This window comes from Zonotrichia leucophrys, chromosome 10, assembly GCF_028769735.1.
Source record: "Zonotrichia leucophrys gambelii isolate GWCS_2022_RI chromosome 10, RI_Zleu_2.0, whole genome shotgun sequence".
Classification (NCBI taxonomy): domain Eukaryota; kingdom Metazoa; phylum Chordata; class Aves; order Passeriformes; family Passerellidae; genus Zonotrichia; species Zonotrichia leucophrys.
The window spans coordinates 19,385,988-19,412,793 of NC_088180.1; the positions used below are offsets into that span (position 1 = coordinate 19,385,988).

The 26,806-nt window shown below is 49.4% G+C and overlaps 1 protein-coding gene across 3 annotated transcripts in view; it reads right to left on the minus strand.

The window, feature by feature from the left end:
- Nucleotides 1-18,229, minus strand: part of ITGA11 (integrin subunit alpha 11) — a 49,493-nt gene extending 31,264 nt beyond the window's left edge. Inside the window, exons 1-9 of one of the 3 annotated variants that reach the window (XM_064722081.1) lie at nucleotides 18,215-18,229; nucleotides 17,158-17,472; nucleotides 12,913-13,024; nucleotides 6,158-6,267; nucleotides 5,398-5,489; nucleotides 3,509-3,623; nucleotides 2,126-2,253; nucleotides 1,455-1,603; nucleotides 325-469 (exon numbers count right to left, since the gene is read on the minus strand). In XM_064722081.1, the coding sequence (XP_064578151.1) occupies nucleotides 325-469; nucleotides 1,455-1,603; nucleotides 2,126-2,253; nucleotides 3,509-3,623; nucleotides 5,398-5,489; nucleotides 6,158-6,267; nucleotides 12,913-13,024; nucleotides 17,158-17,209 (903 nt within the window). In that variant the 5' untranslated portion in view covers nucleotides 17,210-17,472; nucleotides 18,215-18,229. Of the gene's footprint in view, nucleotides 1-324; nucleotides 470-1,454; nucleotides 1,604-2,125; nucleotides 2,254-3,508; nucleotides 3,624-4,821; nucleotides 4,884-5,397; nucleotides 5,490-6,157; nucleotides 6,268-12,912; nucleotides 13,025-17,157; nucleotides 17,473-17,911; nucleotides 18,113-18,214 lie in introns of those variants that run through there. The other 2 variants (XM_064722080.1, XM_064722082.1) reach the window with 2 other exon arrangements.
- Nucleotides 18,230-26,806: the final 8,577 nt, after the last annotated feature.

Sequence of the window (26,806 nt, forward strand, 5' to 3'; positions counted from 1 at the left end):
TTGGAATGCTCCAGGAGCAGAGGGGATGGGCTCTCCTGGTGCTTTGGGATTCCTGGAGCATGCAAGAAGATCTTGGAATGCTCCAGGAGCAGTGGGGATGGACAGGAGCTCTTGGAATGCTCCAGGAGCAACAGAGAAGGGCTGTTCTGGTGCTTTGGGATTCCTGGAGCACACAAGATCTTGGAATGCTCCAGGAGCAGTGGGGATGGGCTCTCCTGGTGCTTTGGGATTCCTGGAGCACCACCATGATTTCCAGGATTTCCATGATTTCCAGGATTTCCATGATTTCCAGGATTTCCAGAACCCAAAAGTCCCGTCACTCACCGCCACCGCGTATCTGGTGACGTTGTCCCTCTCGCTGTCCTCGATCACCTTCTCCAGGTCTGGGCTGTCGTGGGACTCTCCATCTGTGATGACAATCATTACTCGCTTTGCCCCTTTCCGGCCACCTTTCCGAAACGCTTCCGAGCTGCAAGTGAAGAGATGCCCTGGGCTGCTCAGCCCCGCCAGCTCCGAGGGGCTCCTCCGCCCCACCGAGCCCGACCCGAGGGGTCTCTGGGGCTGCTGCCCCTTGGGGAGCTGCAGGAACCCCCGGGAAATCATTTGGGATACGGGTTCCCCCACTTTTTGCAGGAAAGAGGCCGTAATTCAGCAAAAATCGGGTGAGGGAATGGATCTTGAGTTGGCCAGCGGAGTTCTGGCCTTGGCCTATGGGGTCTTTCCCTGTGAGGGAAAATTTCTTCATCCTGTTATCCACCCCTGCCAAAATCCCACGGTTTTGACAAATCACATCCCAAATTCCAGCGTATTTATGGAAAAAGGATGCTGAGCAGGCATGGGGACTCTGCGTGACACAAATCATTCAGGACCTTGCTCGGATCTGGCCAGGATCCATCTAAAACTTTTCCAAGCTGCCCAGGCCAGTGCTGGAATCGCCATTCCTGCAGGGATTTCCAAACCACATGGATGTGGCACTTGGGACATGGTCAGTGGTGGCCTTGGCAGTGCTGGACTTGATCTTTGACCTCTTTTCCAGCCTAAAATTGCATGATTCCCAGCAGGAATACAAGCACAGGAGTAAGGATTTGTCCCTTTTGTTGTTTATGAAATGTAGGGAGATTTATAGGGATTTATAGAGGACAGGGAGGAGGTGGAGCTGTCCTGAGTTCCTGGGGACTTTCCAGAGATTTCCAGGAGAGCTCCAGGTCCTGGGGCTGAATTTGGGGGCTGGGAGCTCATCCTGGGGGCTTCCAGGGTGAGGCCACAATTCCAGACTGAGAACGAGGATGGAGCAATTTTGGGAAACTCCACTCCCAAAGCTTCCCCCAAATCACATTTTCCTACAAACCCTGGCGATTCCCCCATTCTTGAGCAGCAAGGAAAACAAAGGGAGAGGGAAGGAGGGGGAAAAACCAGGGATTTGGAGGTTTTCCTGGGGATGGGAGGGGTTTTACCGAGCGAACTCGATGCCGTAGGCGGTCCTGGTCTCGGTGCCGCCGCGCTGCTCGATGTGGCTGGCGGCCGCCACCACGTCCTGCACGGACCTGTAGTCGTTCAGGTGGAACTCGTGGACCACGTCCTCTCCGTACTGCACCACTCCCACCTGGGAACGACGGGAATGGCACCAGAAAGGCTCGACAGGACCAGGTCCTGCCCACCGCGGGTAAAAATTCTCTGCGCTCGTTGTTTTCGGAATTCCGCCGCCCGGTTTTTCCTCCATGGGGTTGTTATTAATTCCTAATTTTATGGCTCTCCCCCCCTGCTCTGCTTCCAAGTTTTGAGGTGATCCGGATGTGCCAGACTGTCCCAGTTTGGACCCATGGCATCTCCAGATGGGACTGGGATTTTTGGGAAAATCTGGGATGTTCCAGCTTAAATTCCTGCCTAAATCAACCCATGGTTACTAGGGGCAAGAGCATGGAGAGCTCCTTTCCATGTGGTTTCTTCCTCCCTGTTCCCATTGGGATGTGGGATCCCTCCATAGCTCACTTAGGGACATTAATGGAAGCGTTTTCTTGCCATGGGATGAGTCAAAAATCCCAATATTTTGACAAATTCCAGCAGCTTGACAGAAAAGGGACACTGGGAATGGCCCTGGGATGACACAAATGGTTCAGGGACTCACCTGGATCTGTCCAGGACCAATGTAAAACTTTTTCAGGATATTTATCAGGAAGTGCTGGACTTCAACCCACGGATAAATGCTGTTGGATCCATCCAGAACGATGATGATGTCCATGTAGGTCTGGCATCCTGCGGAAAATCCAGGGATTTATTTAAAGTCCTCTTGCAAAGGGGCAGATTTATGGCTTCACTTCCAGCCAGGTACTTCCTCTTTGGATTTTTTGGGGGAAAAAAATTTTGATTTTAATAGTTTGGGAAAGAATCTGGGCTCCAACAAGGTGGGGAGAAGCCACAGGAATCCTCTCTGCTGTGAGAAGATGGGATCACTTCCTAGGAATAACACTCAGCGGCATCATTTGGGATTCAGCTTTGGAATTTGATGCCGTTTAATATCATTCTACACTTCAAAGAGGAGCAGAGCCGTTCCTGATCCCTGAGTCATTCCCAGCCCTGCCATGGAAAGCAAGGCGGGCATTTCCTCCCTTCCCATGAAATCCTCGGCAGCCAAAAACCCCGGAGGGGACCCCAGGGCTCGGCTCTGCAGCCGGAGCAGGAAGGATTTAAGGATTTTTTTTCCAGTGGGGAAAATTGCTCAGGATCATCTCAGTCCCGCTGATGTTTTACAGCATTCCTTGGTGATCCTGGATTTCGGAGATTTATCGGCTGCTCCTTCACCCTATAATTTTTAATGGATGAAAGAATCCGTGGATTGGAGTCACTCACGGATCACTGGGATCCTCTGTGTGCCTCCATCTCATCCTGGGAATCAAGGAGAGAAGCTGACCCTGCATCCCATTAAATAAACACTTCCTAAAACTCCCTAAAATCCCAATTATCCTTTGCAGCGAGGGCTGGAACATAATGAGGGAAGTGACACTGGGAATTCGATGATGCCTTTACTGCCTTGATCCCAAAAAATCTCATTTTTCCAAGCCCCTCTTTATGCCCTGGGAATTTGGTGGCGGGTTCTGCCTTTCCTCCCAAACCCCGTTTTTCCCAGCCCATCTACCCTGGGAATTAACCAACACCAGAGGGGTTTTCTGAACTTGTGGAATCACATCCCATGGGATGAGGAGCTCCCAGGAGCAGGACAGACTTGTGGGAATCCTTCCCAGCTCCAGGAAAGGCAGGAAACTTCACTTCAACCCTCCAAAACAAAATCCTGGCTCCAAATTCCCAAATTCCAACATGTTTAACTCCTGGTCAATGAGGGCTTTGTTTTGTGCAGTCAAAATGGGATTGGAGATGGGATTGGAGCCGGGATTGGAGCTGGGATCCAAACAGGGATGGGAGCTGGGATGGGAGCAGGGATGGGAGCAGGGATGGGAGCAGGGATGGGAGCTGGGATGGGAGCAGGGATGGGAGCCGGGATCCTGGTCCTCACTCTGCAGAGCCGGAGCCACGGTTCTGGAGAAGCGGAAGTTGGAGTTGACGCGGGAACACATTCCCGTGGTGTAGTAGGAGCTGCCACACTCGTGGGACCACAGGGGGCTGCAGGCCTGAAAAATGGTAAAAAAGGCAGGATTTGGTTCAAAGGATCCCTTTTCTGTGGATGTGCTTTATTTTAATTTCATTTTTTTTCCACTTAATTTAATTTCATTTTATTTTAATTACTTTGAATTTATTTTATTCTATTATATTCTATTATATTCTATTATATTCTATTATATTCTATTATATTTTATTATATTTTATTATATAAAATATTTTAATTATTATAAATAATTTTAATTATTATAAATTATTTTATTTTATTATTATATAAAACACATTCCCGTGGTGTAGTAGGAGCTGCCGCACTCGTGGGACCACAGGGGGCTGCAGGCCTGAAAAATCGTAAAAAAGGCGGGATTTGGTTCAAAGGATCCCTTTTCCGTGGATGTGCTTTATTTTAATTTCATTTTTTTTCCACTTAATTTAATTTCATTTTATTTTAATTACTTTGAATTTATTTTATTCTATTATATTCTATTATATTTTATTTTATTCTATTGTATTTTATTATCTAAAATATTTTAATTGTGATAAATAATTTTAATTTTAATTACTATAAATTATTTTATTATATTTTATTATATAAAACACATTCCCGTGGTGTAGTAGGAGCTGCCACACTCGTGGGACCACAGGGGGCTGCAGGCCTGAAAAATGGTAAAAAAGGCAGGATTTGGTTCAAAGGATCCCTTTTCCGTGGATGTGCTTTAATTTCATTTTTTTCCACTTAATTTAATTTAATTTTAATTACTTTGAATTTATTTTATTCTATTACATTCTATTACATTCTATTACATTTCTATTATATATTCTATTATATAAAATATTTTAATTATTATAAATAATTTTAATTATTATAAATTACTTTATTTTATTATATAAAACACATTTTAATTTTAATTTCATTTTTTTCCACTAAATTTAATTTCATTTAATTTTAATTACTTTGAATTTATTTTATTCCATTATATCTTATTATATTTTATTATGTTTTTATATTTTATTATATTTTATTATATTTCATTATATTTCATTATATTTCATTATATTTCATTATATTTCATCAATAAACCCCTATAAATCTCACTCCACTCCATTAAAAAACCCCACCAAGAGGAACGTCCCAACACCTCCCTGTCCTGCCCCACGTTCCTGGCCCACATTCCCGAATTCCCAGCCCGCATTCCCGGGAATGCTGCTCACCAGGAAGCTGCTGTCCCTGGGGTTGGTGGCCAGGCTCAGGCCCAGGCGCATGTTGTCCTTGCCTTGAATTAATTTCATTTTATTTTAATTACTTTGAATTTATTTTATTCTATTATATTCTATTATATTCTATTATATTCTATTATATTCTATTATATTCTATTATATTCTATTACATTCTATTATATTTTATTATATTTTATTATACTTTATTATATAAAATATTTTAATTATTATAAATAATTTTAATTATTATAAATTATTTTATTTTATTATATAAAACACATTTTAATTTTAATTTCATTTTTTTCCTCTTAATTTAATTTCATTTTATTTTAATTACTTTGAATTTATTTTATTCTATTATATCTTATTATATTGTGTTTTTATATTTTATTATATTTTATTATATTTCATTATATTTCATTATATTTCATCAATAAACCCCTCTAAATCTCACTCCACTCCATTAAAAAACCCCACCAAGAGGAACGTCCCAACACCTCCCTGTCCTGCCCCACGTTCCTGGCCCACATTCCCGAATTCCCAGCCCACATTCCCGGGAATGCTGCTCACCAGGAAGCTGCTGTCCCTGGGGTTGGTGGCCAGGCTCAGGCCCAGGCGCATGTTGTCCTTGCGCTCCGACACGTTGGACAGCGTCACCCGCCCTTGGGAGAGAGGCTGCCATCAGGGACACCCCCAGGAAATCCCAAATGCCCCCCGGAATCTCTGGAGGAACTGGGAATTGTGTGCCGGAGAGGAATTTCCCTCAAGGTTTTGGGGGTTTTTTTGGAAGGTGAGAAAAAAGTTGGGAAAACTGGGGTTTTTTTCCTAGATGAACAACCAAGGAAGGAAAATTTTTTTTGGGAATCCCTGTTTTTTCCAGAAATTTTCAGGAATTTCCAGAAATTTTTCCAGGCTGGGAGCTGGAGAGGAGGAAATCCTTCGGAGGGCTCAGCTCCTCATCCTGGATTCCCAGGGAATCCCTGTTTTTTCCAGAAATTGGGAACAGCCCCTCGGGCAGCCCTGTCAGTCCCAAACGGGATTGGTCACTGAGCTGTGTCCCAAATCCTGATCCAACCATTCCTCTGGAAAACTCAGATCCCCGTGAGCCAGAGCTTCCCTTTGGGAAGCAAACTGGGAATCATGGAATAATTTGGGAATTTAAAGCCCATCCACCATCCCAGGGTGCTCCAAGCCCCATCCAACCCAGCCTTGGACACTTCCATGGATCATGGGGCTTCTCTGGGAATTCCACCTTCCCGGGGTAGGAATCCCTTCCCAATATCCCATTTTCCAGGGATAATTTGGGATGTCTGGGACTGGAACGCCCTACCCAGGTTGAGCTTGGTGCAGTTTCCGTGGTCGTCACTCAGCACCGGACACTTGTAGACGTCTCCGGTTTTCTGCTGCCCGTTGGATTCGTACGGAGCTCCCACCACCAGCCTGCGGGAAAACACGGATCCGTCAGCACCAGGACAACGGGAATTCCCTGGGAAAAATCCCCTCAGCCACAATTCCCGGGTTTGGGAGCGGCAGCAGAGCGCCTCAGCTTCAGTGGAAGGAAAGCTTCTCCTTCTCTTCCCTTTGGAGCAGCAAAAAGTCGGGAATGTGACTCTGCCACCTGGAATTATGGAATTCATTCCCATCAGATGCAAGGAATGGATTCCTGGAGGGGAGGGAGGGATCCAAACCCATCTGGAAGCTGCTCCAGGGTGGCACCAAATCCCTCGGAATAACTATGGATTGTCCCTTCTCTCCACTGCCTATGGAGGAGCCTTTCCACAGGGTCATGGAATGGTTTGGGATGGAAGGGAACCTTAGGGATCATCTCATCCCAACACCTTCCGTGGGCAGGGACACCTCCTGCTCCATTCCCAGAACATCTCCAGGACATGGATATGGAGACACCTCCCGCTCCATTCCCAGAACATGGATATGGATGCAGGATTCCAGCAGAACCAGAAGGAATAACAAGGAGCTGGTGGAGCGCTTCCAGCAAATCCCACTGCCATCCACAAGGAATTTTTTCCCCAGAAAACCCTGAAAAAGGGGATTTGCTCCAAGCTGGGATTGTTATGAACAGCCCTGAGCTGAACATTGGGATCTCCAGTGGTGGGTGAGGGAATTGGGAAGGAATTTTCCCAGGGAAAACCCTGGAAAAGGGAATTCACTCCAAGCTGGGGTTGTTACGGGCACTGGGAGATGAACATTGGGATCTCCAGTGGAGGGAAGGAATTTTCCCCAGGAAAACCCTGGAGAAGGGAATTTGCCCCGGGCTGGAGTTGCTCCGAACTTTGGGATCTCCAGTGGACATTGGGAATTTTCCTGCTCTCCAAAAGAAGGGAGCTGCTAAATCCCATTCCACAGCAAGGACACCAATTCCCAGCTGAGATATTTTTGGGACACCCAAACATTTTTCCCACTTTTTCTTGACCACAGCAACCCAAAAGCAGGAAGAGTGCAGGAGCTAAGGAATCCATCCCTTCATTCCAGGCTATCCCAAAAATCCTCGTCGCTATGAGTCGATGGCAATATAATAAATGGGATTTTTTTATTATTTATTTTTTAGCTTCCCAAAAAAAAATCCTATGGATGCAACCGTCCCAGTCTGGATCTCCAGATAAACAGGAGCTCTTTTGTTCCACAGGGCCCTTCCCAGCAGCTGGAAAAGCCACCGGCACAGATGTTCCCTGTTAGACCAGGAATTGTCATTCCTTAAAAATGCTGCCGCTCCAAAGACAAACATCCCATTCTTTTATCCCGAACCGGAATCGCCCCCCCCAAGGAAAAGCTCCTGAATCCAAGGATTCTCATGGAAACACTTCCTGAATTACGGCTTAATGTGGGAATTCACCGCGGGAAAATCATCTCCAGCTGGAGCTGTCCTCAACAGCATCCAGGAAAATCTGGGATTTTTCAGGAATTTGCTCATTTTCCTCAGGCTCTCCCACACTCTCCTTTGGTGGAGAGGATGGAAAAGATGGAAAATCAGGAAGGGGAACAGGAAAACCTTGAGGATGAGGAGGAATAAAGGTGGAGGCTCCATGGAAAACAAGCATCTCCTGGTGTAATTCCCAATTCCCAAAGAATTTCAGGTACATGGAACTTCATGAACTTCTGGGAGCAGCTCCAGCTTGATGTGCCCCCCATCCTGCAGGGAATCCTCTTGGAGACTTTTCCATGAATTACTATTCCCAAATTAATGTGATCACACCATGCATTAATCAACATTCCCAAAAAACCAGCGGGTTTGGGGTCGGATCATCCCTTTGGGATGACGAAGCAGACCCAAAAGAAACCCAAACATTCCCAGGTTTTGCCATGAATGAGGAGCAGCTGCGGAGCTCCTGAAGCCGGAATTTTTGTCTCCCAAAAAACAATGGAATTGTTTTCCCTTTTTGGTTCAATGGGAATGATTAATCAGCTGGAGCTGTCAAATCCTCATGGAAACTTGGCAGCTCGGGGAAAAGGCTTTTCCAGCTGTTTGGAAGGTGTTTTTAGGGATGCTGCTCCACTCTTCCTTTACTTGGAAATTTGGGCTAGAAATCCTGGATTTTTCCTTCCATAAAAACAAAAAAAAAACAAAAAAAAACCAAAAAAAACAAAAAACAAAAAACAAAAAAAAAAACAAAAAAAAGCAAAAAACAAACAAACAAAAAAAAAAACACACAAAAAAAAAAAAAAAAAAAACAAAAAAAAAAAAAAAAAAAAAAAAAAAAAAAAAAAAAACCCAAAAAACCAACAAAAAACCCCCAAAAAACAACAAAAACAAAAAAAAAACCCAACAAAAAAAAATCAGGGATTTGGGTGGGTTGTCCCAAATTCCCAAAAATATCCAAATGATCCAGCTCATCCCAAGAAAACCGGAGCATCCTGCTGTAGAAGGGAGACATTCCTGGTTTTTTTTCAAGATTTCCCCCTCCACACATCCTGGGATCATCCCAAATCTCCCGATTTTTCCCTGGATTCCCAAGAGGGAAGCGGCTCCTGCATCACAACTTGGCCAAAAAACGAGGCTTTGAAAGAAAATCAGAACCAAACAATTCCTGCCTCGCCTCCCTCTCCGTTCCCTGCTCCCGGAGAAAACAAAGGGGAAAAAACCCAACAGGGATTAAGTGGGAAAAGCTCTGACTGCTCCAAGCTGTCTGAGGATGGATTTTTAACTTTCATCCCGAAAAAAATCAGGAGAGAAAAAGCAGGAATACCCCAGGATATTGCTCTCCAAGCAAAGCCCAGTGCTGGGTCCTGATTCCCAATTTTCCGGCCAGGCTGGGAATGGGATGTGTCCATGCCTGCAGGCTGGGAAAGGCTCCAAACCAGCAAAATCCAGGAATTCTGGAATGGTTTGGGTGGGAAAAAACATTAAAGCTCATCCCATTCCAGCCCTGAGCTCCAGGCCCTGATCCTGGACAATCCCGGTCCGGCCGAAGGGAAAAGGAGGAGGGGAAAAAAAAAAAAAAAAAAAAAAAGAGGGAAAAATCTTCTGGCGGGACTGAAAGCCAGAATTGTGCTGATCTGGAAAAACACTTCCAGGGGTTTCTGTTTTCCAGCTCCAGCCAGAGGTTTTCTTGGCTGGGATTCTCCCATGGCTTGGCCGCCGCGGGAGCGCTTGGAATATTTTGGTGGAAGCGCAGAGAATTCCATAATGTCTGCTCCCGGCTCTCCCTCCCACCCTGGGATGCAGGATCTGCGGCAGATCCCACCCCATTCCCTGTTTTTTTGGGGGGATTTTCCCTCTTTTGGCCTTGTTTTCAATAAAATCATGGAATGGTTTGGGTCATTCCAGCCCCACTTCCAGAGGGTGCTCTGAGCTGGATTTGAACATTCCAAGGATGGGGAGGCAAAAAAATCTGGGAATCGACAGTGGTTCTGAAAGAAAAGGGTTTGTTTGGGGTGGGAGTGGGAGATGGGGAAAAGCCACCTGGGAAATTCCCAGTTTTCTCGGGAATCTCCAGAGGGAAGCTGGAGATCCCACAGGACCCTGTGGATACAGATCCCAGCACGGTTCCATGGAAAATCCCGGCTGAGCCGAAAACACGGAGAGGCCTCGACTGGAAACATCTCCTTAACATCCCAAAAAATGGGGGAAAAACACTGGGGAAAAATGGGAATGTGGCATTCCTGCTGCCCACGGTATTCCAGAGTTCCTTGTGCTGCCTTTGCTCCCGTTTTCCGCTGTTTTCTGGGATGGGGAAAAATGGGAATGTGGCATTCCTGCTGCCCACGGTATTCCAGAGTTCCTTGTGCTGCCTTTGCTCCCGTTTTCCGCTGTTTTCTGGGATTTGGGGTCTGGATTTGTCATCGCTGCCTGTCCCCGTCATGTCTGTGCCCCTCTCCAAGATTCCTCGGAAAAGGAACTTTGGGATGCTCCCAGGGAGGAGTTTTGGGATCAGAACCTCCCTTTGGATAGGTGGGATACGAGGTTGGGATAGGGAAAGCTCCCCAGGAGCATCCAGCAACCCAAAAATTCCAGGAATCAGCTCCGAGTGTCCCTCTCCAGGATTCCTTGGAAAAGGAGCTCTGGGATGCTCCCAGCCACAGCTCCTGGAATGGTGGGAAGCATCCTGGACAAACACTTGGAAGTGGGAGATGAAAGATGAAAGGAATTTTTTTCCCCTTTTTCCCTGCTCTTGAACCTCCAGGAAGATTCTTCCCAAAATTCCACGAGATTCCAGGCTGTGCTTGCCCCAAACATCCAAGAGCTCCCATTCCCATGACAGCTTCCAAGTTTTAAGGGATACACATCCCATTTGTGGGAATTCTGCTCATTATTCCCAAAGGAATCCATCCACAGCGTCCACCATGCCGGGACTTGGGATTCGAACCCTCCAAAACTCTTTTCATCCTCCCAGGAATTCCTTCTCTTTATCCCAAAATTCCTCACAGGTCATTTCGTCCCAGCAGCACAGGGAATTCCCATTTTTCCCAAAAAACCCCAGTTTGGACAGTGGGAATGCTCCATAATTCCAGGTCTTCCTTTCCCTGCCATTCCATGGAGCTCCGGTGGTTTTTGGGATGAATTCCAGGCACCTGCTGTCATCTTTTCCATCTTTTCCAGGCACCTCCAGCTCCATGGAAAAGATGGAAAAAGTGTGGAAAAGGAGGTCTGAAAACCCCACACTGCTCTGGAAAATGCCGGAGCAAAATCAAAATCAAATCCCACATGGATGAGCTTTTCCAGCCTTAAATATCCAAGTGGAATTTTTTCCCCCTCCAGAGTTTAATAACCCGAATTTTTTCCTCGCGGATTTTCCTCGTGGATTTTCCACTCTCTGGGATGCACTTCCATGAGTCTGGGTGGTTCCTTGAAAAGTCTGGAAAAGGAGAAAATTCCCGACTTCCAAAAATACCTGGAAAATCCAACCTGTTTGGAGCCGCTCCAATCCTCCTTTAGAAATATATGGAAAAAAAACATAAACACAGAATTCTTGGAATCCGTTCCCAAACAATTCCCGGCAGCCAAAAGCAGCATTAAAAGGCTCAGACTGAAGGAGAGGTGCCAAAATCCTCGGATTCCGCGCTTGGAATTTGGCAGCTGGATCCCAGCACATCCATGGCCGGGATTCTGAGAGAACCCCGGAGTCTCTGCTGTATTCCAGTGGATTTTGTGGAATTCCTCGGGATGGGATTGGAAGATGCTCTGCAGGAATTGGGGTTTCAGGACATTCCCTTTCCTTCCAGCTCCTGGAATTCTGATCCAGCTCCTGGAATTCTGATCCAGCTCCCTCTGCACATCCACGGTTTTTATTCCAGAGGTTTCTGGTTGCTCCCACATTTCTCCATTTTTCACTGTGTCCGCATTTTTCCTTTGGAATTTTTTTCCCTCTCAATTGCAGATTCCAGCAGCGCTGTCCCGAGTTTTTGTGTCCGCGTCCATCCATAGGATCCCTCTGGAAAAATTCCATTTTTCCAAGCAGAGGAACCAACAGGAGGGAAAACTAGAGGTGGATCCTGCGGATGTTGGCAGGAAAAGTTGGGAAAAGAAGCCAGGGATGGTCTTTGGTGGGAAAGCAGGAAAAAATTCCCAGTTTCCAGGGAATTCAGCCCTTGGGCACCCCACCAGTGGTGGTGGCATGGAAAAATGGGATAAGAGATCCCAAAATCCCGGGAATTGCAGCCCCTCAGCTGGGATGGAGCTAAAACAGCTCCTATGGATACAACTGGGATGAGAATATTCCCAAAAATGGGATTTTCCAGCAATTTCCCTCAGAATCCCAGGGAACACTGAACTCCCAACTTTCATCCCAAGGCATCAGCCCTTCCATAGGATGCAGAATTCCAATGGGAAAAACTCCCAGTCCTGGTGGAAAACAGGGTGGGAGCCATGGAAAGAGAGACCCCGACTTCCCAAAATTCTGTGGAATGGGAATCTCAGGCTCAGGACACGGGAGGGTTTTCCAAAGGTGGCAAAGGTTGGATTTCGGAATTCCAGGAGTATCCACTGCTTTAATTATGGGAGATTAAACCTGGATTCATCCACCCGAGGGGCAGATCCTGAATTCCAGGGAATTCCTCAGGCTTTGGAGCATCCGGATGTGCTCCTGGAATGCACCAAAGGTCTCTGCCAACATTGGGGTGGGATCCCCTGGGATCATCTTTGGATTTATCCCTGGGATCCCGTGGGGTCTGCCCTGGATTCATCCTTGAGATTCCACTGGGATCAGCCCTGGGATTGGCCCCAGGATTGGCCCTGGATCATCCTTGGGATCAGCCAAACCCACTCCCAAATCCCAAACCTGAGCCAATCCCAGGCTCATCCCACATTCCCAATGGATCAATTCTCCAGGCTCTGGCTCCTCCATGCAAACAGTAAAAACCAGGATGGCTTGGACCCAAATTCCAGATGGGATCCCAGCCCTGAGGGACTCCAAGGAATCGTGATCCAGCCAGGACACCTCCTTCCCAAATTCCCAATATTCCCTTATCCCACCCAAAATTCCCCTTTTTTTAAGGAAAACCTTTCCTCCATTCAGCACCTCCAGAGCAACCTCATCCTGGCCCAGCAATTCCTGGGAATTCTGAAGGAGATTTGGTGTAATTCCCGATGAAATTCCCGCTGGAATTCCCGGTTTTCCAGAGCCCACTCACCATTTCTTGCCGCCGATGTCGTGCTGCTGCACCGTGTATCCAAAAAAAGATTCCCTGGATCCCGCGATGATCTGGGGCCTCTTGGTGTCGATGTTGAAGGAATTCCCAAATCCTGGGGGGAAAAAAGGGGAAGGATCCGTCAGCCAAAAAGCTGGAAAACACCAATTCCACACGGATGAACTCGGAATTCCGAAATCTCGGAAAGGAATTATTCCAATCCCAGCCCTGCTCCGGGTGCTCCCACTTGGGGTTGGATTCAACAATTCCAGAGGCGCTTCCAACCTCTCCCATCCTGGGAAAGCTGCTCCCGAATTTTTGAAGATTCTGGGATGGGTTGATCCCATTGCCATCCCAGCCAGGATGGGAATTCCAAAGCATTCCAGCCCCACCTCATCTGCAGATTCCCAAAATTCCATTCTCCATCCTGGAGTTCCCAGGCAATATCCAGCCCTGGGGATGGAGCTTGGAACTCATTTAGGATTCAGAATTCCGGGAATTCAGCCCATTCCCAGCCCTCAACAGCTCATCCTGGGAATTCTCTGGAGCCAGGTTGGGAAGGGGAAGGAGAAAGGAGCTCCTCCCTCTGGAATCCACGGATTCAGCCACTTCCATGGGGATCAGGGGATGGGATCCATGGAAAAGGGATCCTGGCCATTCACGAGGGTTTTCCCAAGGATCCAAACCTGGGATTCCCATTCCCTGTGTGAGGAGAGGCAGATCCAGAGGGGGATATCCCTAAGGATGGAATTCCAGCTGGGACAGGGCGATTTTTGGGATTGGTCCTTTCCCTCTGGAAAATGCTGCTTCCCACAGAGCAGCAGGAGCAGGATCCACGGCATCCCCATCCCGGGATTCTGGTGCCCACAGGGGACAAATTCCAGAGAAATTTCCTGTCCCTGGAGGAAAATTTGGGGAATTCTCTGACAGCTCCTCCCTGTGCCAGGAGCCAGATCCAGGTGGGAAATCGGGAAATCAGGAATTGCCCCAGGAGTGGGAATCTTGGGAATGCTGGAGATGCTATCCATGGGAACAGAGGGACACGGCCCAAATTCCAGGATAGAGCAGCAGGATGGACATGGATAACCAGGATATCCCAGACTGGATTCCCTGGATCCTGCTGGATGCTTCATTCCAAGAAAAACCTTGGAATGCCCCTCCAGGACAGGGACAGGATGCTCAGTTTGGAATTTCTCAGGACATAAGGAGCTGTCAGCAGGAAAATTCGGCACTGCCGCTTCCCAGGTGGAAAAATGCAGGATGGGAATGTTTGGATAGGCAGGAATGTCGGAGAAAAAGGGAATGCTTGGAATCCTAGGAACAAACTCGCTCCTGGAGCACGGAATGGAGGAATCCGGCCCCGGATTCCGAGGAGAAGGAGCTTCCAAATGATCTGGAAAGAAATTCTAGAAAGCCAGGATAATAAAACCCGGGATAAAAAAAAAAAAAAAAAAAACCAAAAAACCGGGATGCGGGGATGAGAGCCAAGATATTTTGTGGAGCGTTGACCTCATTTCACATCCCAAAGAAATGAAAACCTCGGGAGAGAGGGAAGCTGGGATTGGCCATGGAATGATGGGAAAGGGAAAAGGGGGAAGGGCATCAGAGCACCCCGGAATCAGAGGGAATTTTGGGAACTTTGGATTCTCAGGAAGAAATTCCAAGATCTGGAAGCATCTGGATGCAGAGGAAGTGTTGGAGAGGATGGGATGGATTTTCCTCTTAATTTTCCTGGATTTTGCACTGCACACCCCCAAGCTGAGGATTTTTGGGAATGGGAACACCGGGATAAACTGGAGAATCCCATTCCATGGTTTAGGGTAAAACTCTGGAAAAGGAACCAGAATAAATGAACAGAAATATTCCATGAAATGGGAAATCTCTGGGAAAACAGGGAGGGGATCCGGGAATCCCAATCCCAGGGAAGCAAAAAATCTGGGAGAGAAGATTCCAAGCAATGGGTGGAACCTCAAAACTCTGACAAAAAGAAAGGAATAAAAGAAATATTGGGAATATTCCAACTGGCTCCGGCTGGAATGGGAATTTTAGGAGAGGTTATCCAGGAGATTTGGGAGCCAGAGAGATTTTCTTGCTGGGAATCAGGAAAATCTGAAAATTCCCCCCTTTGATCCCAAAGAAGTGACCAAAAGCTCCAGGTTTTCCTTGGAATTCTGAGGGCAGGAAACCTCAAATTCCTCCTTTTCTCTGGAGCTCCTGGAGCACCCAAACTTTTGATTCTTGTCAAGGAAAATACCGGGAAACAAGAAAATCTTTGGGAAAGAAGGATGGGAATAAAATCCACCTTTCCTGCCAGGGTAAAAATCAGGATAGAAAGAAGTCCTGGAAGGGAAATTTCTGGGATGGGGATGATTCCAAAGGCCCCAGCACCAGGAAAAAAATGGGGAAAAACTGGGAGAGATAAGGGGAAAAGGGAGAAAAAGAGGGAGGGAGAAGGGGGGAAAACTGGGTGAAAAAATTGGAAAAATTGTGGCAGAGAAATGGGAATAGAAGGGGAAAAAATGGGGAGGGGTGGGGGGGGAAATTGGAAAAACTGGGAAGAAAATTTGAAAAAAATGGGGAGAAAAGGGGAAAATTGCCCTGCCTGAATCATTTGGGATTCCCAGCTGGAAAAAAGAACTCTGGGAAGTGCCTGGAAGCATTCCCATGATTCCCAACCCTGGTTCTGCTTCCATGAAAATTTGGGGCTGGATTTTGCTGCCTTTGCCCCAAAGTTTTCTGATTCCTCCAGAAGAAAATCCCAATTTTTCTTGGACTGTCAGGAAAATCCAGGTTTTTCCTCTGGCTTCCAGCACTGCCCAAGTTCAGGGTGGAATTCCTTTCTAAAGGAAATTTTTAAGGGAAAATTTTCTAAAGGATAAAGAAATTTTGGGAAAGTATCTCTGGGAAGCAGCAGGGTGGGCTTGAATTCCTGGGAATCCAAGGGAATGCTGCCAGCTCCCAGAGCCTGTCATTGGCTTCGGGGAAAATCCTGGGATTTGGATGGGAAGGCCGGGAATGCTGGGGATGAACAGAAGCTCAGTCATCCTGGAACATTCCTGCCTTCCCACAAAATTGTTTCCCAAAAAAAAACCCCATTCCTGCTCTCCCAAAAATTGTTTCCCAAAGCTCCGGAGGGGCTTTGCTACAGCAGGACCTTGTGCTTCCGGAATTCCCACAAAATCCCTGGATCCAGAAACATCCAGGGACAGAATGGAAATCCCTGAGGGAAAATTCGCGGCCAGAAAAATCCATGGATAGAGGGGAAAAAAAAAACTGGGAAAGAAGAGAGAAAATCAAGGAATGTTTCATGCCAGAGGGCAAATTCAGGGATCGTTTCCACACATCCCAAGGCAGAATTCCCAAATCCCCCTTCCACGATCCCCCCTTTACAGACCAGCACCGTTTCCATGGGGGAATTTCCCGGGAATCCGGCAAATCCCAGGATTTTTCCAACATCCCATTCCGGAGCCACATCCATGCCTCCGTCCACACATGGATCCAATTATTTCAGGAAAAGCAGCTCGGCCGCGGCTCCCTTGAAAGGATCCCGCGGCAGAAAGGGAAAAATAAATCCCAAAAAAGCGCCAATCCCATAAAAACCCCCGAGCAGGCTGGCGCGTTTTCCAGCAGGAAGTTTGGGAATGTTTGCAGCTGGAGGAGGCGCGAGCCGGTGGCCGAGCTCCTGGCAGTGGGGAAAAGCGCTTTTTTTCCCGATTTTTTCCCGATTTTTTCCCGATTTTCCCCCAGTTTCCCTCCCGCTTTGGCGGCTCCCGGCGCGGGTGGGTTCCAGATGGGATTAAAGCAGGAATGGGGAGTCGCTTTTCCCAAGGAAAAACCCCGGGAAAAAGCAGGAAAAAAATCCATCCCAGCCCCCCGGGGCAGAACGGGAGAAGCCGCAGGATCCGCTCCTGGAATTAAACTCCGCCTAAAGCCTCTCCTAAATTTAACCCCGAGCTTTCCCCGTTCTCCAACGGGACAAACCCCAAAAAAAGCCGGATTTCGGGAAAAGGGAGCTTTCCTTCCCCCATGCATCCCATCCTTTGGGATTATCCCGATTAATCCCGCTGCAAGGCCGAGGAGGGATCGGGAATTTCCATGGAATTCCGGGATCTCCATCCCTTTCCAGCAGCCTCCAGCTCCCTCCCGCTCCCGGCAAAACTTTTCCAAGAGCCGCCTGAAGGATTCTCCGGCGCTTTTCCCAAGGCATTCCCGGTTTTTTTGGGGGGGGGGATTGGGATGGGCACTCACCGGGCAGGAGGCAGAGGGAGCAGGCCAGGAGAATCCCGCTGGGAATATCCATGGAATCGCCGGCTGCCGCAATCCCCGCTGCCGAGCATCGGCGGGACTGGGAGCTCCGAGCCCAGATCCCGACCCTTATCCCAAACTTTTCCCGGCTCCCTGACAGCGGGAGAGCGCTGGGAGGGAGTGGGAGGGACCGGGGAACGGGGAGGAGGGGAAGGATGGCGATGGGGACGGCCCTTTCCAGCCGGGACACCCTTTAGGGAGCGGATTCCAGGTGGGAATTCCAGCCCCGAATCGGCTGTGCCAGCCGCGAATTCCAGCCTGGAACCAGCTGTGCCAACCTGGAATTGTAACCTGGAACCAGCTGTGCCAGCCTGGAATTCTGATCTGGAATCAGCTGTGCCAGTCGTGAATTCCAGCCTGGAATCGGGGCTGTGCCAGCCGGGAATTCCAGCCCGGAATCAGCTGTGCCAGTCGTGAATTCCAGCCTGGAATCGGGGCTGTGCCAGCCGGGAATTCCCACCTGGAATCCTGGGATGAGGTGCAGCACGAAAGGATGGGAATGGGGGCAGCCCCCTCTAGGCTGTGCCACCCTTTAGGAAGTGGATTCCAGCCGGGAATTCTACCTGGAATCAGCTGTGCCAGCCGGGAATTCCGGTCTGGAATCAGCTGTGCCAGTCAGTAATTCCAGCCTGGAACCAGCTGTGCCAACCTGGAATTGCGACCTGGGATCGGGGCTGTGCCAGCCAAGAATTCCAGCCTGGAATCAGCTGTGCCAGCCGGGAATTCCAGCCTGGAATCGGGGCTGTGCCAGCCGGGAATTCCCACCTGGAATCCTGGGATGAGGTGCAGCACGAAAGGACGGGAATGGGGGCAGCCCCCTCTAGGCTGTGCCACCCTTTAGGAAGTGGATTCCAGCCGGGAATTCTACCTGGAATCAGCTGTGCCAGTCGGGAATTCCAGCCTGGAACCAGCTGTGCCAACCTGGAATTGTAACCTGGAACCAGCTGTGCCAGCCTGGAATTCTGATCTGGAATCAGCTGTGCCAGTCGTGAATTCCAACCTGGAATCGGCTGTGCCAGTCGTGAATTCCAGCCTGGAATCGGGGCTGTGCCAGCCGGGAATTCCCACCTGGAATCCTGGGATGAGGTGCAACACGAAAGGACGGGAATGGGGCATCCCCTCTAGGCTGTGCCACCCTTTAAAAAGTGGATTCCAGCCGGGAATTCTACCTGGAATCAGCTGTGCCAGCCGGGAATTCCAGCCTGGAACCAGCTGTGCCAACCTGGAATTGCAACCTGGAATCAGCTGTGCCAGCCCGGAATTCTGATCTGGAATCAGCTGTGCCAGCCGGGGATTCCTACCTGCAATTGGCTGTGCCAGCCAGGAATTCCAGCCGGGAATCAGCGCTGTGCCAGCTGGGAATGCCCACCTGGAATAGGGGTTGTGATGGATCCTGGGATTACCCTCCCAAAATGCTGGCATGGATCCTTGGATCTGCTCCCCAGAATTCTGGGATGGGTCTTGGGATCTGCTCCCAAAATCCTAGGAAGAATTCTGGATGTAGCTCCCCTAAAATGTTGGGATGGATATTGGGATTTTCCCCCCCAAAATTTCCCTGGAGTGAATCCAGGGATCGATCCCACAGGGATGGGAAGGGTTTCAAGGTGCCCAGGTGTCACCTCCTCTGGGAAAAGAGGGAAGAAAACTGGGAAAAAGGGGGATAAAAACCTGGGAAGAAAAGTGAGGGGAAGCCGGGAAGAAAATAATGGAAAAAATGAGAAGAAAGGGAGGAAAAAACTTGGGAGAGACAGGGGAGAATTTGGGAGAGAGTGGGGGGAAAACTGGGGGAAAATAAAAAACTGGGAGAGGGGAGGAGAAAACAGGGAATGTTTCATCCCAGGGAGCGAGTTCAGCTGGATGCAGATCTGGGAATGACATCAGCCATTCCCAAAGGGAAGATCCCGTGTTTTTCCCAGATTAAAATCCTTGGATGACTCCTCAGAAACCCTGGAGGAGGAGGAGGCTGCTCCGGCCGCGCGCTCCCAGCTGACCCCTGGAACCAGGAAAAGTTTTGTTTATCTGGAAAAACCTCTGGATAGCAGGAATTCCTCATGGAACCATGGAACGGTGAGCTCATCCCATTCCAATCCCTCTCCATGGGCGGGAATGGCACCCGCAAATCCCTGGATCCAAATCCCAGCTCCTCCAAATCCCACAGGACTTTGTGCTCCCACCCTGACCTTCCTTCCCTATTTTTTGGGATCATCCCAGGAGGTTTTCCGGATTTTTCCAGGCTCCAGCTGTTCCCGCAGCAGCTCCTTGATCCCGACCTGTGGGAGGCATCTGGCCTTGGATGCGGCTGCCTCGGGAGTTTGGGAAGAACCAGGCTGGAAACCAGGAATGTAAACACAGGCCGGGAATGACAACAAATTCCCAAATTCCCAGATTTCAGCGCAGGAGGAGGTGGGAAGGGGGGGAATGCAGGGATTTTATCCCATTCCAGAGGATTTTCCCACTCCTCAGGGAAAGATGGATGCTCAGGAACAGCAAACCCCACTCCAGAGCTGGATTTGGGATTGGGATTTGTCCCTCTGGATACCTGGGAGCAGCTCCAAGCTGGAGCACGTGGATCCCTCATTCCTGATCCAGCAGCTCCGCTGAGCTCAGAGCTCCGGAGAATTGCTCCAAAAAAAAAAATGTTGGAAGCAGAATTCCAGCCTCTCCCACAGCATCAGCTCTTCCCAGAGCCAGGAAAACAGGGAAGCAGAATTCCAGCCTCTTCCACACGGGAAAACAGGGATCATCCCCACCCCAGATACTGGGATATATCCTAGGATTATCCTCCTAAAATCCTGGGAAGGATCCTTGGATCTGCTCTCCAAAATTCTGGGAAGGATTCTGGATGTAGCTCCCCTAAAATGTTGGGATGGATCTTGGGATTTTTTCCCCCCAAAATGCTGGGGTGAATCCAGGGATAAGCCTCCCAAATTCTGGGATGGATCCTGGGATCAACTTCCCAAAAATTGTGGGGTGGATCCTGGATTCAGAGCCCCCCAAAATTCTGGGATGGATCCTGGGATCTTCCCCCAAATTCTGGGATGGATCCTGGGATCAACTTCCCAAAAATTGTGGTGTGGATCCTGGATTCAGAGCCCCCCAAATTCTGGGATGGATCCTGGGATCTGCCCCCAAATGCTGTGGCGATCTCTGGGATCAGCCCCCAGAATTTTGGGATGGCTCCCAGAAAATGGGCCGGGAATGGCAGATGGGGGGTGGAAACCTTGGGAATTCTGGTGGGAATGAGGAGCTCCCATCACGGCCCTTTCCAAGCCCTGCTCCCATTCCTGGGAATTGTGGGGATCCTTGGCTCAGTGGGAGGCACTGGGGGGGGGTCCTGGTCCCCTCCCTGTCATCCCAAGGAAATTTGGGAATGCTCCTGGAGCGAGGGGAAAACCAGGAGCCGAGCCAAAGGTGTCGGGTTTGCCTTTAAAATTCCCGCTGGAGCCAAGTGCCGAACTCATCCATCAGACATCGGATCCGGGCATGGAAAACGCTCCTTCAGTTCCCTGGGCTGGCTTCCAACAGGATTCCTGCCAGGAGCCTTTTCCATGCTCCCCTCCGGCTGTTTTCCGAGCTGCCACCAGATCCCAGAGTTTCCAAATCCAGCTTTTCCCCGGCAGACGGGAGCGGGGCAGCCGTGAATTCCCTTTCCATGGAATTCCATATCCATGCAGGAGCCTGGGAAGCCCCAGGATGAGGAGGGGTGGGAGAGGAGCCCCCAGTGGAATTCCGTGATTCCCACCAGGAGACTCCGTGCTGCCCTCATTCCCATTCCAGGGACACCGTTCCCTATAGATGAATTATGGAATTACTCTGGAAAACACTGGGAATTTCCTGGAAGCTCCCACAGCTCAGGGAGTCTACGGGATCCAAGCACTGTTGTCTTGGGAATATCCTCCATAAACCTGAATGTTAGTGCAGGATTTATCCCAAAATTTTTTCCCACTTTTCCCCCTCTGATTCCTTGAGCTTTATCCGTTGGCATTGAAAGAAGAGAGGAATTTTGCCGGATAATTCCAGGGGGTCACCATAATTCTCAGCCCATGAAGAATGTTGGGAAAACGTTGGATTTGGGAATGGGGATGGAGCAGAGCCACCCACACAGGGAGATTCCCACCTGAGTCTACCTGGATTCCATGGAATTTTTGTAATCTCCTTGGATTTTCCCATTAATCTCTCATTTAATCCTCTCCTGCCGGGGTTTCCTGGGATCCCACAGCTTCCCCTTCCTCCATCCCGCTGCTTTCTCCACTTACAAATAAATCCGGATGGGCAGAAAATAAGGAAGCTGGGATAGGCACTAAATATAGATACACAGAAATTATGGAATCCTGGAATGGTTTGGGTGGGAATGAACCTTAAACCCATCCCATTCCACGGCCAGGGAAAATTCCCACTATCCAGGTGGCTCCAAGCCTCATCCAACCTGTTCTGGGACACTCAAATTCCCCAAATTCCTCTCTTTTCCTCCAAAATCTCTTCCCTGGATCTCTTGCCTTGCTCCCTTTCCATCATCCTCTCCCAAGCTTTTCCCATCCTATGGAATCCACACTCCATCCCCAGGAATTCCCAATCCTGGTGGTCTCCAGAGGACTGGAAGCCGAGGCCACCACTTGGAATTTGGAATTTCAGCTCCCACTTCCCCCTCCTGTTCCTTTGGAAGTGATTTTCCATTGGGAAGAGCTTCTCCCCCAAATCCACACTTCCCAGGAATTCCCAATCCTGGTGGTCTCCTGAGGACTGGAAGCTGAGGGCACCACTTGGAATTGGGAATTTCAGCTCCCACTGGGAGGAGCTGCCTCGTCTCCGATCCTTTCACCCCTTGGAATTTTCGTTTGTGCTCCACATTCACTTCATACTTGGAATGAGTCAAGGCGGCTCCAGATTCTCCTCCCAGTGAAAAACTGGGATCTTTTCCAGGGATAATGGGAACCAGCTGCCGGCGGCGGAGCAGACGGAGCTGTTTGTTCCCGCTCCCGGCGGAACAAATGGAATCATCTCCCTTTCAAATCCCGGGATCTGCGTTATCCCAGCGCCAGGTATTGTTATTCCAGAGGAGCTCCCATCCAAAGGGACGAGCGCCCGGCCCTGGACTTCTCCATAAATTATCCACTCTGGAATCCAAACATCGGCCTCCGGATAATTGGCGGCTGCGGATATTCCACGGGTGCTGCATCCGTGGTTTTCCCGTTCCTCTGTAATTGTGGGCAGAGCCAGGGACGTGCCGGGATTCGGCCACGCGGCTCCGGAATGTCCCGGGGCCGGAATCCCTGGAAGGGCCACGGCAGCAGCTCCGGGGGGTTTTCCCTAAGGATCGGGTTTTGCCAAGGAGGATTGTCCATCCTTCGTTTCACAGGGAATGGTGGAGCTGAGGAGGAGCTGGAAAAGCTGGAATTGTCCCACCTGTCCCTGGAGGGGGTCGGGGCTGTGGGGGTAACGGAGCTCCATGAAAAGTTGGGATCAGCAATCCTATGGGAAGATGGGGATCGCCATGTCCTAGGGAAAGATTGGGATCACCACATCCTATGGAAAGATTGGGATCACCAACCCAATGGAAAGATTGGGATCACAACATCCAATGGAAAGATTGGGATCACCACATCCAATGGAAAGATTGGGATCACCATATCCAATGGAAAGATTGGGATCACCAATCCAATGGAAAGATTGGGATCACAACATCCTATGGAAAGATTGGGATCAGCATTCCAATGGAAAGATTGGGATCATCAATCCGATGGAAAGATTGGGATCACAACATCCTATGGAAAGATTGGGATCAGCATTCCAATGGAAAGATTGGGATCATCACATCCGATGGAAAGATTGGGATCACCACATCCTATGGAAAGATTGGGATCACAACATCCTATGGAAAGTTTGGGATCGCAACATCCAATGGAAAGATTGGGATCACCAATCCAATGGAAAGATTGGGATCACCACATCCGATGAAAAGATTGGGATCACCAACCCAATGGAAAGATTGGGATCACAACATCCAATGGAAAGATTGGGATCGCCATGTCCTAGGGAAAGATTGGGATCACCACACCCAATGGAAAGATTGGGATCACAACATCCAATGGAAAGATTGGGATCACCAATCCAATGGAAAGATTGGGATCACCAATCCAATGGAAAGATTGGGATCACCACATCCGATGAAAAGATTGGGATCACCAACCCAATGGAAAGATTGGGATCACAACATCCAATGGAAAGATTGGGATCAGCATTCCAATGGAAAGATTGGGATCATGACATCCTATAGAAAGATTAGGCTCACCATGTCCCATGGAAAGATTGGGATCACCAATCCGATGGAAAGATTGGGATCTCCAATCCTGCTTCTCTCTTCCCACATTCCCAGCCAGCCAGGTGGGAATTTTCCCTTGAGGATTTTTTGGAATAGCTCTCATCCAGCCTGGCAGTGCTAGGAAATGAAATTCCAGGATAACCCCAGGGGGTGGGATGAGGAAAGATGGAAAATTATCCATGGTGGGCTGCGGATGCTGAGAGGGGGGGAAACGGGAAATTTTGGGAATGGTTTCATTCCTTATCCCGGCTCAGATCCCTGATCCTGAATTTCTATGGAATTCCGCTCATTCCAAGGGTTGTCCCGTGTCCTTGCGGTGACCACACCCGTGCTCCCGGTGAGATTCCCATTCCCAGATTTCCGCAGCGATTCCCTCCCGGCAGCGCCAGGAGAGGGAGCCCGAGGCGCTCCCGCATCCAGGAATTCTCCGCTCCGCGAGGCCGCATCCAGCGGGATCCGCTCTTCCCATTCCCGCGGGCCGGGAATTCCAGCCGGGATTCTGCTCCAGACCCCTGGGAATGGGGAGCCTGGATCCAGCCCCGCTGGAGCAATTCCCGTTGGCCTTCGGTGGGAATGCTCCTGGATTGGGGGAGACACATTCCAGAGGGAACAGACACCAACCTGGATCTCTGCTCCTGCTGGGAATTCAGGGGTGATCATGGGAATTCAGGGATCTCTAGTCCTGCTGGGAATTCAGGGATAATCATGGGAATTCAGGGATCTCTAGTCCTGCTGGGAATTCAGGGATAATCATGGGAATTCAGGGATCTCTAGTCCTGCTGGGAATTCAGGGATAATCATGGGAATTCAGGGATCTCTAGTCCTGCTGGGAATTCAGGGATAATCATGGATAATTCAGGGATCTCTAGTCCTGCTGGGAATTCAGGGATAATCATGGGAATTCAGGGATCTCTAGTCCTGCTGGGAATTCAGGGATGCTGGTGGGAATTCAGGGGTCTCCGGTGCAGCAGGGAATTCGGGAATGCCGATGGAAAATCCGGAATCTCCGGTGCTGATGGAGAAACTGCTCCAGCTGGGGAAACCAGGACACAGCACCCGGATCCCGCTCGGTGCCAGCAGGAGATCGGAATCCTTGGAATTCTTTCCAGGTGCTGGGCATCTGCCTTTCCCTGGATCCACAGCAGGATCATGGATGTTCTCCAGGAAAACAAATCCAGCTGGAATGGGATCCCACCAAACATTCCAAGCCAAACCCGAGGCACAAAATCCCTGGGATGTTTCCCTGCCCTCCCCAGCATTCCCAAAGCTGGGATTTGGGATTGCAGGGCTGTCCTGGTGGAGCCTGAGCTGTTTTCCTGACCATGCCAGAGGAATTCCCTCTGGGAAGGGAACTGTCCCATCCTTGGCAGTGCTGCAAATTCCCAAATTCCCAAATTCCCACCCCATTCCCACCATTCCCGCTCCTCCCAGCTCAGATGAGGGGCTCCCTGACTTTCCCAGCTTTCCCAAATCCCAGCCCCCTTCCCAACATTTCTGGGCTCCTCCCAAGCTGCATTTGGGATTTGGGAGATGCTGGGACTTCCCCAAATGTGGAAAATCGGGATCCTTCCATCACCAGATTCCCGGGATCCTCCCAGCTCCAGGCACCTTCCCTTCCCATCCTACCTTTCCCAGCTATCCCAGCTCAGCTCCCAGTTTGTTTCCAAGTTTTCCGAGTTTTTCCAAGCAGTTCATTGGGATGATCAATTCCCCCTCTGGGATGAGGCAGCCGGGACACGGAGCTGCTCCAAGGCTTTGGGAAAATTGGGATTCTCCTCCTCCGGCTTTTCCAGGCCTGGGTATTCCCTGTCCTGAGCTCTGCTTCATTCCCAGCATCCTCTCAGATCCTTCAGATCCCGGGAAAAGGGAGGATTTTTGGGAAAAGGTCACGGCTGGGTGGGTCGGGATTTAGCGGTGGCTGATGTCATTAATTCCCTGTTAATTGCATTAACCTTTCCCACGCTTCGCAGCCCAGCTCACGTGGTTTATCCTTAAAAATAGTTGATTTTCAAGGAATATTTGGGATTTTTCCTGCTCTTGTTATCAGATCCGTTGGTTTTTGACAGGGATGCTTGGAATAAAACTCATCTTCCATCGGATTCTTGGTGGAATAATCTCCTTATAAAAGGGAAATCCTTGCTTTTGGGGCTGTGCTTTTCTGCCAGGAGGATTGGGAATGCCTTTGGAATTGGCCTGGAGTTGTTTGAAAGAAATAAAATTAAGTGGAGGAAAAAAGAAATTAAAAATAAAATAAAAAAAAAACTGAAAAAATGACTCCTGGATAATTCCAGGCCTTGGCTGTATCCTGGTTCCATTCCCTGGAAACAAGGAGGTAATTTTTTTTTCCCCCCTATATATTTATCTCCAGTATTCATCTGTCATCCTGGAGATTTTGAAATATGGGAAAAAATTCCCAGATTTGGGGCCTGCAAGGTGACACAGCCACGGGTGGCAGGGATGCTCCTAAATTCCTTTATTCCCCATTAGAATTCCCCAAATTCCCCCAGATTTCTTGGGAACCGATGCCATTGGGAGTGGGATTTCCTTGGCGGACAGAGCAGGAGCTGGGATGAAAATCTCCAGGATTTTTTCCCTTTGGGCCTGGATTTTGGGTTTTTTTGGACACACCAATGTCCTGAATTATTCCGAGTGTCGCTCCCAGCTGGGCCTGGAAAACGGAGCTGCCAGCCCTGCTGGTGTCACTGTCGACAATAAAAACGGGGTAAAAAAATCTCCTTTTCCATGTGGATGGATCCTTGTGGATGCTGCAGCAGCCTGGAATATCCAGGGATATCGAAACATCCATGGATTCTTTAATTATCCACGGAACATCCATCCCCCTGGGCGGCTGGAAGCAGCCGAGGCCGGGCCTGGCATGGGATGGGCTCTCAGCTCCTTCCCAGCTCAGCATTCCAGGATTTCCTGGCGCTGTCGGGATGGGAGGGAGCCGGGCCATGTCGCGATAGCGGGGAACCCTCGCCGACACCGACACCGCGCGTTTGTCGCGACCCCTCCCAGCACGGCCGCACCGGGCCGGCCGCGCATCGCGGCTCGCAAAGGGTTAAAACGGAACCGGGGCGGAACCGGGGCTGCCAAAGGGTTAAAACGGAACCGGGGCGGAACCGGGGCTGCCAAAGGGTTAAATTTGAACCGGGGCAGGACCGGGGATCCCAAAGGGTTAAAGCGGAGGTGACACCGGGGCTGCCGAAGGGTTAAACCGGAACCGGGTCCGGGTCTGCACTCGAACCGAGGCTCCGAAGGGTTAAATGGGAA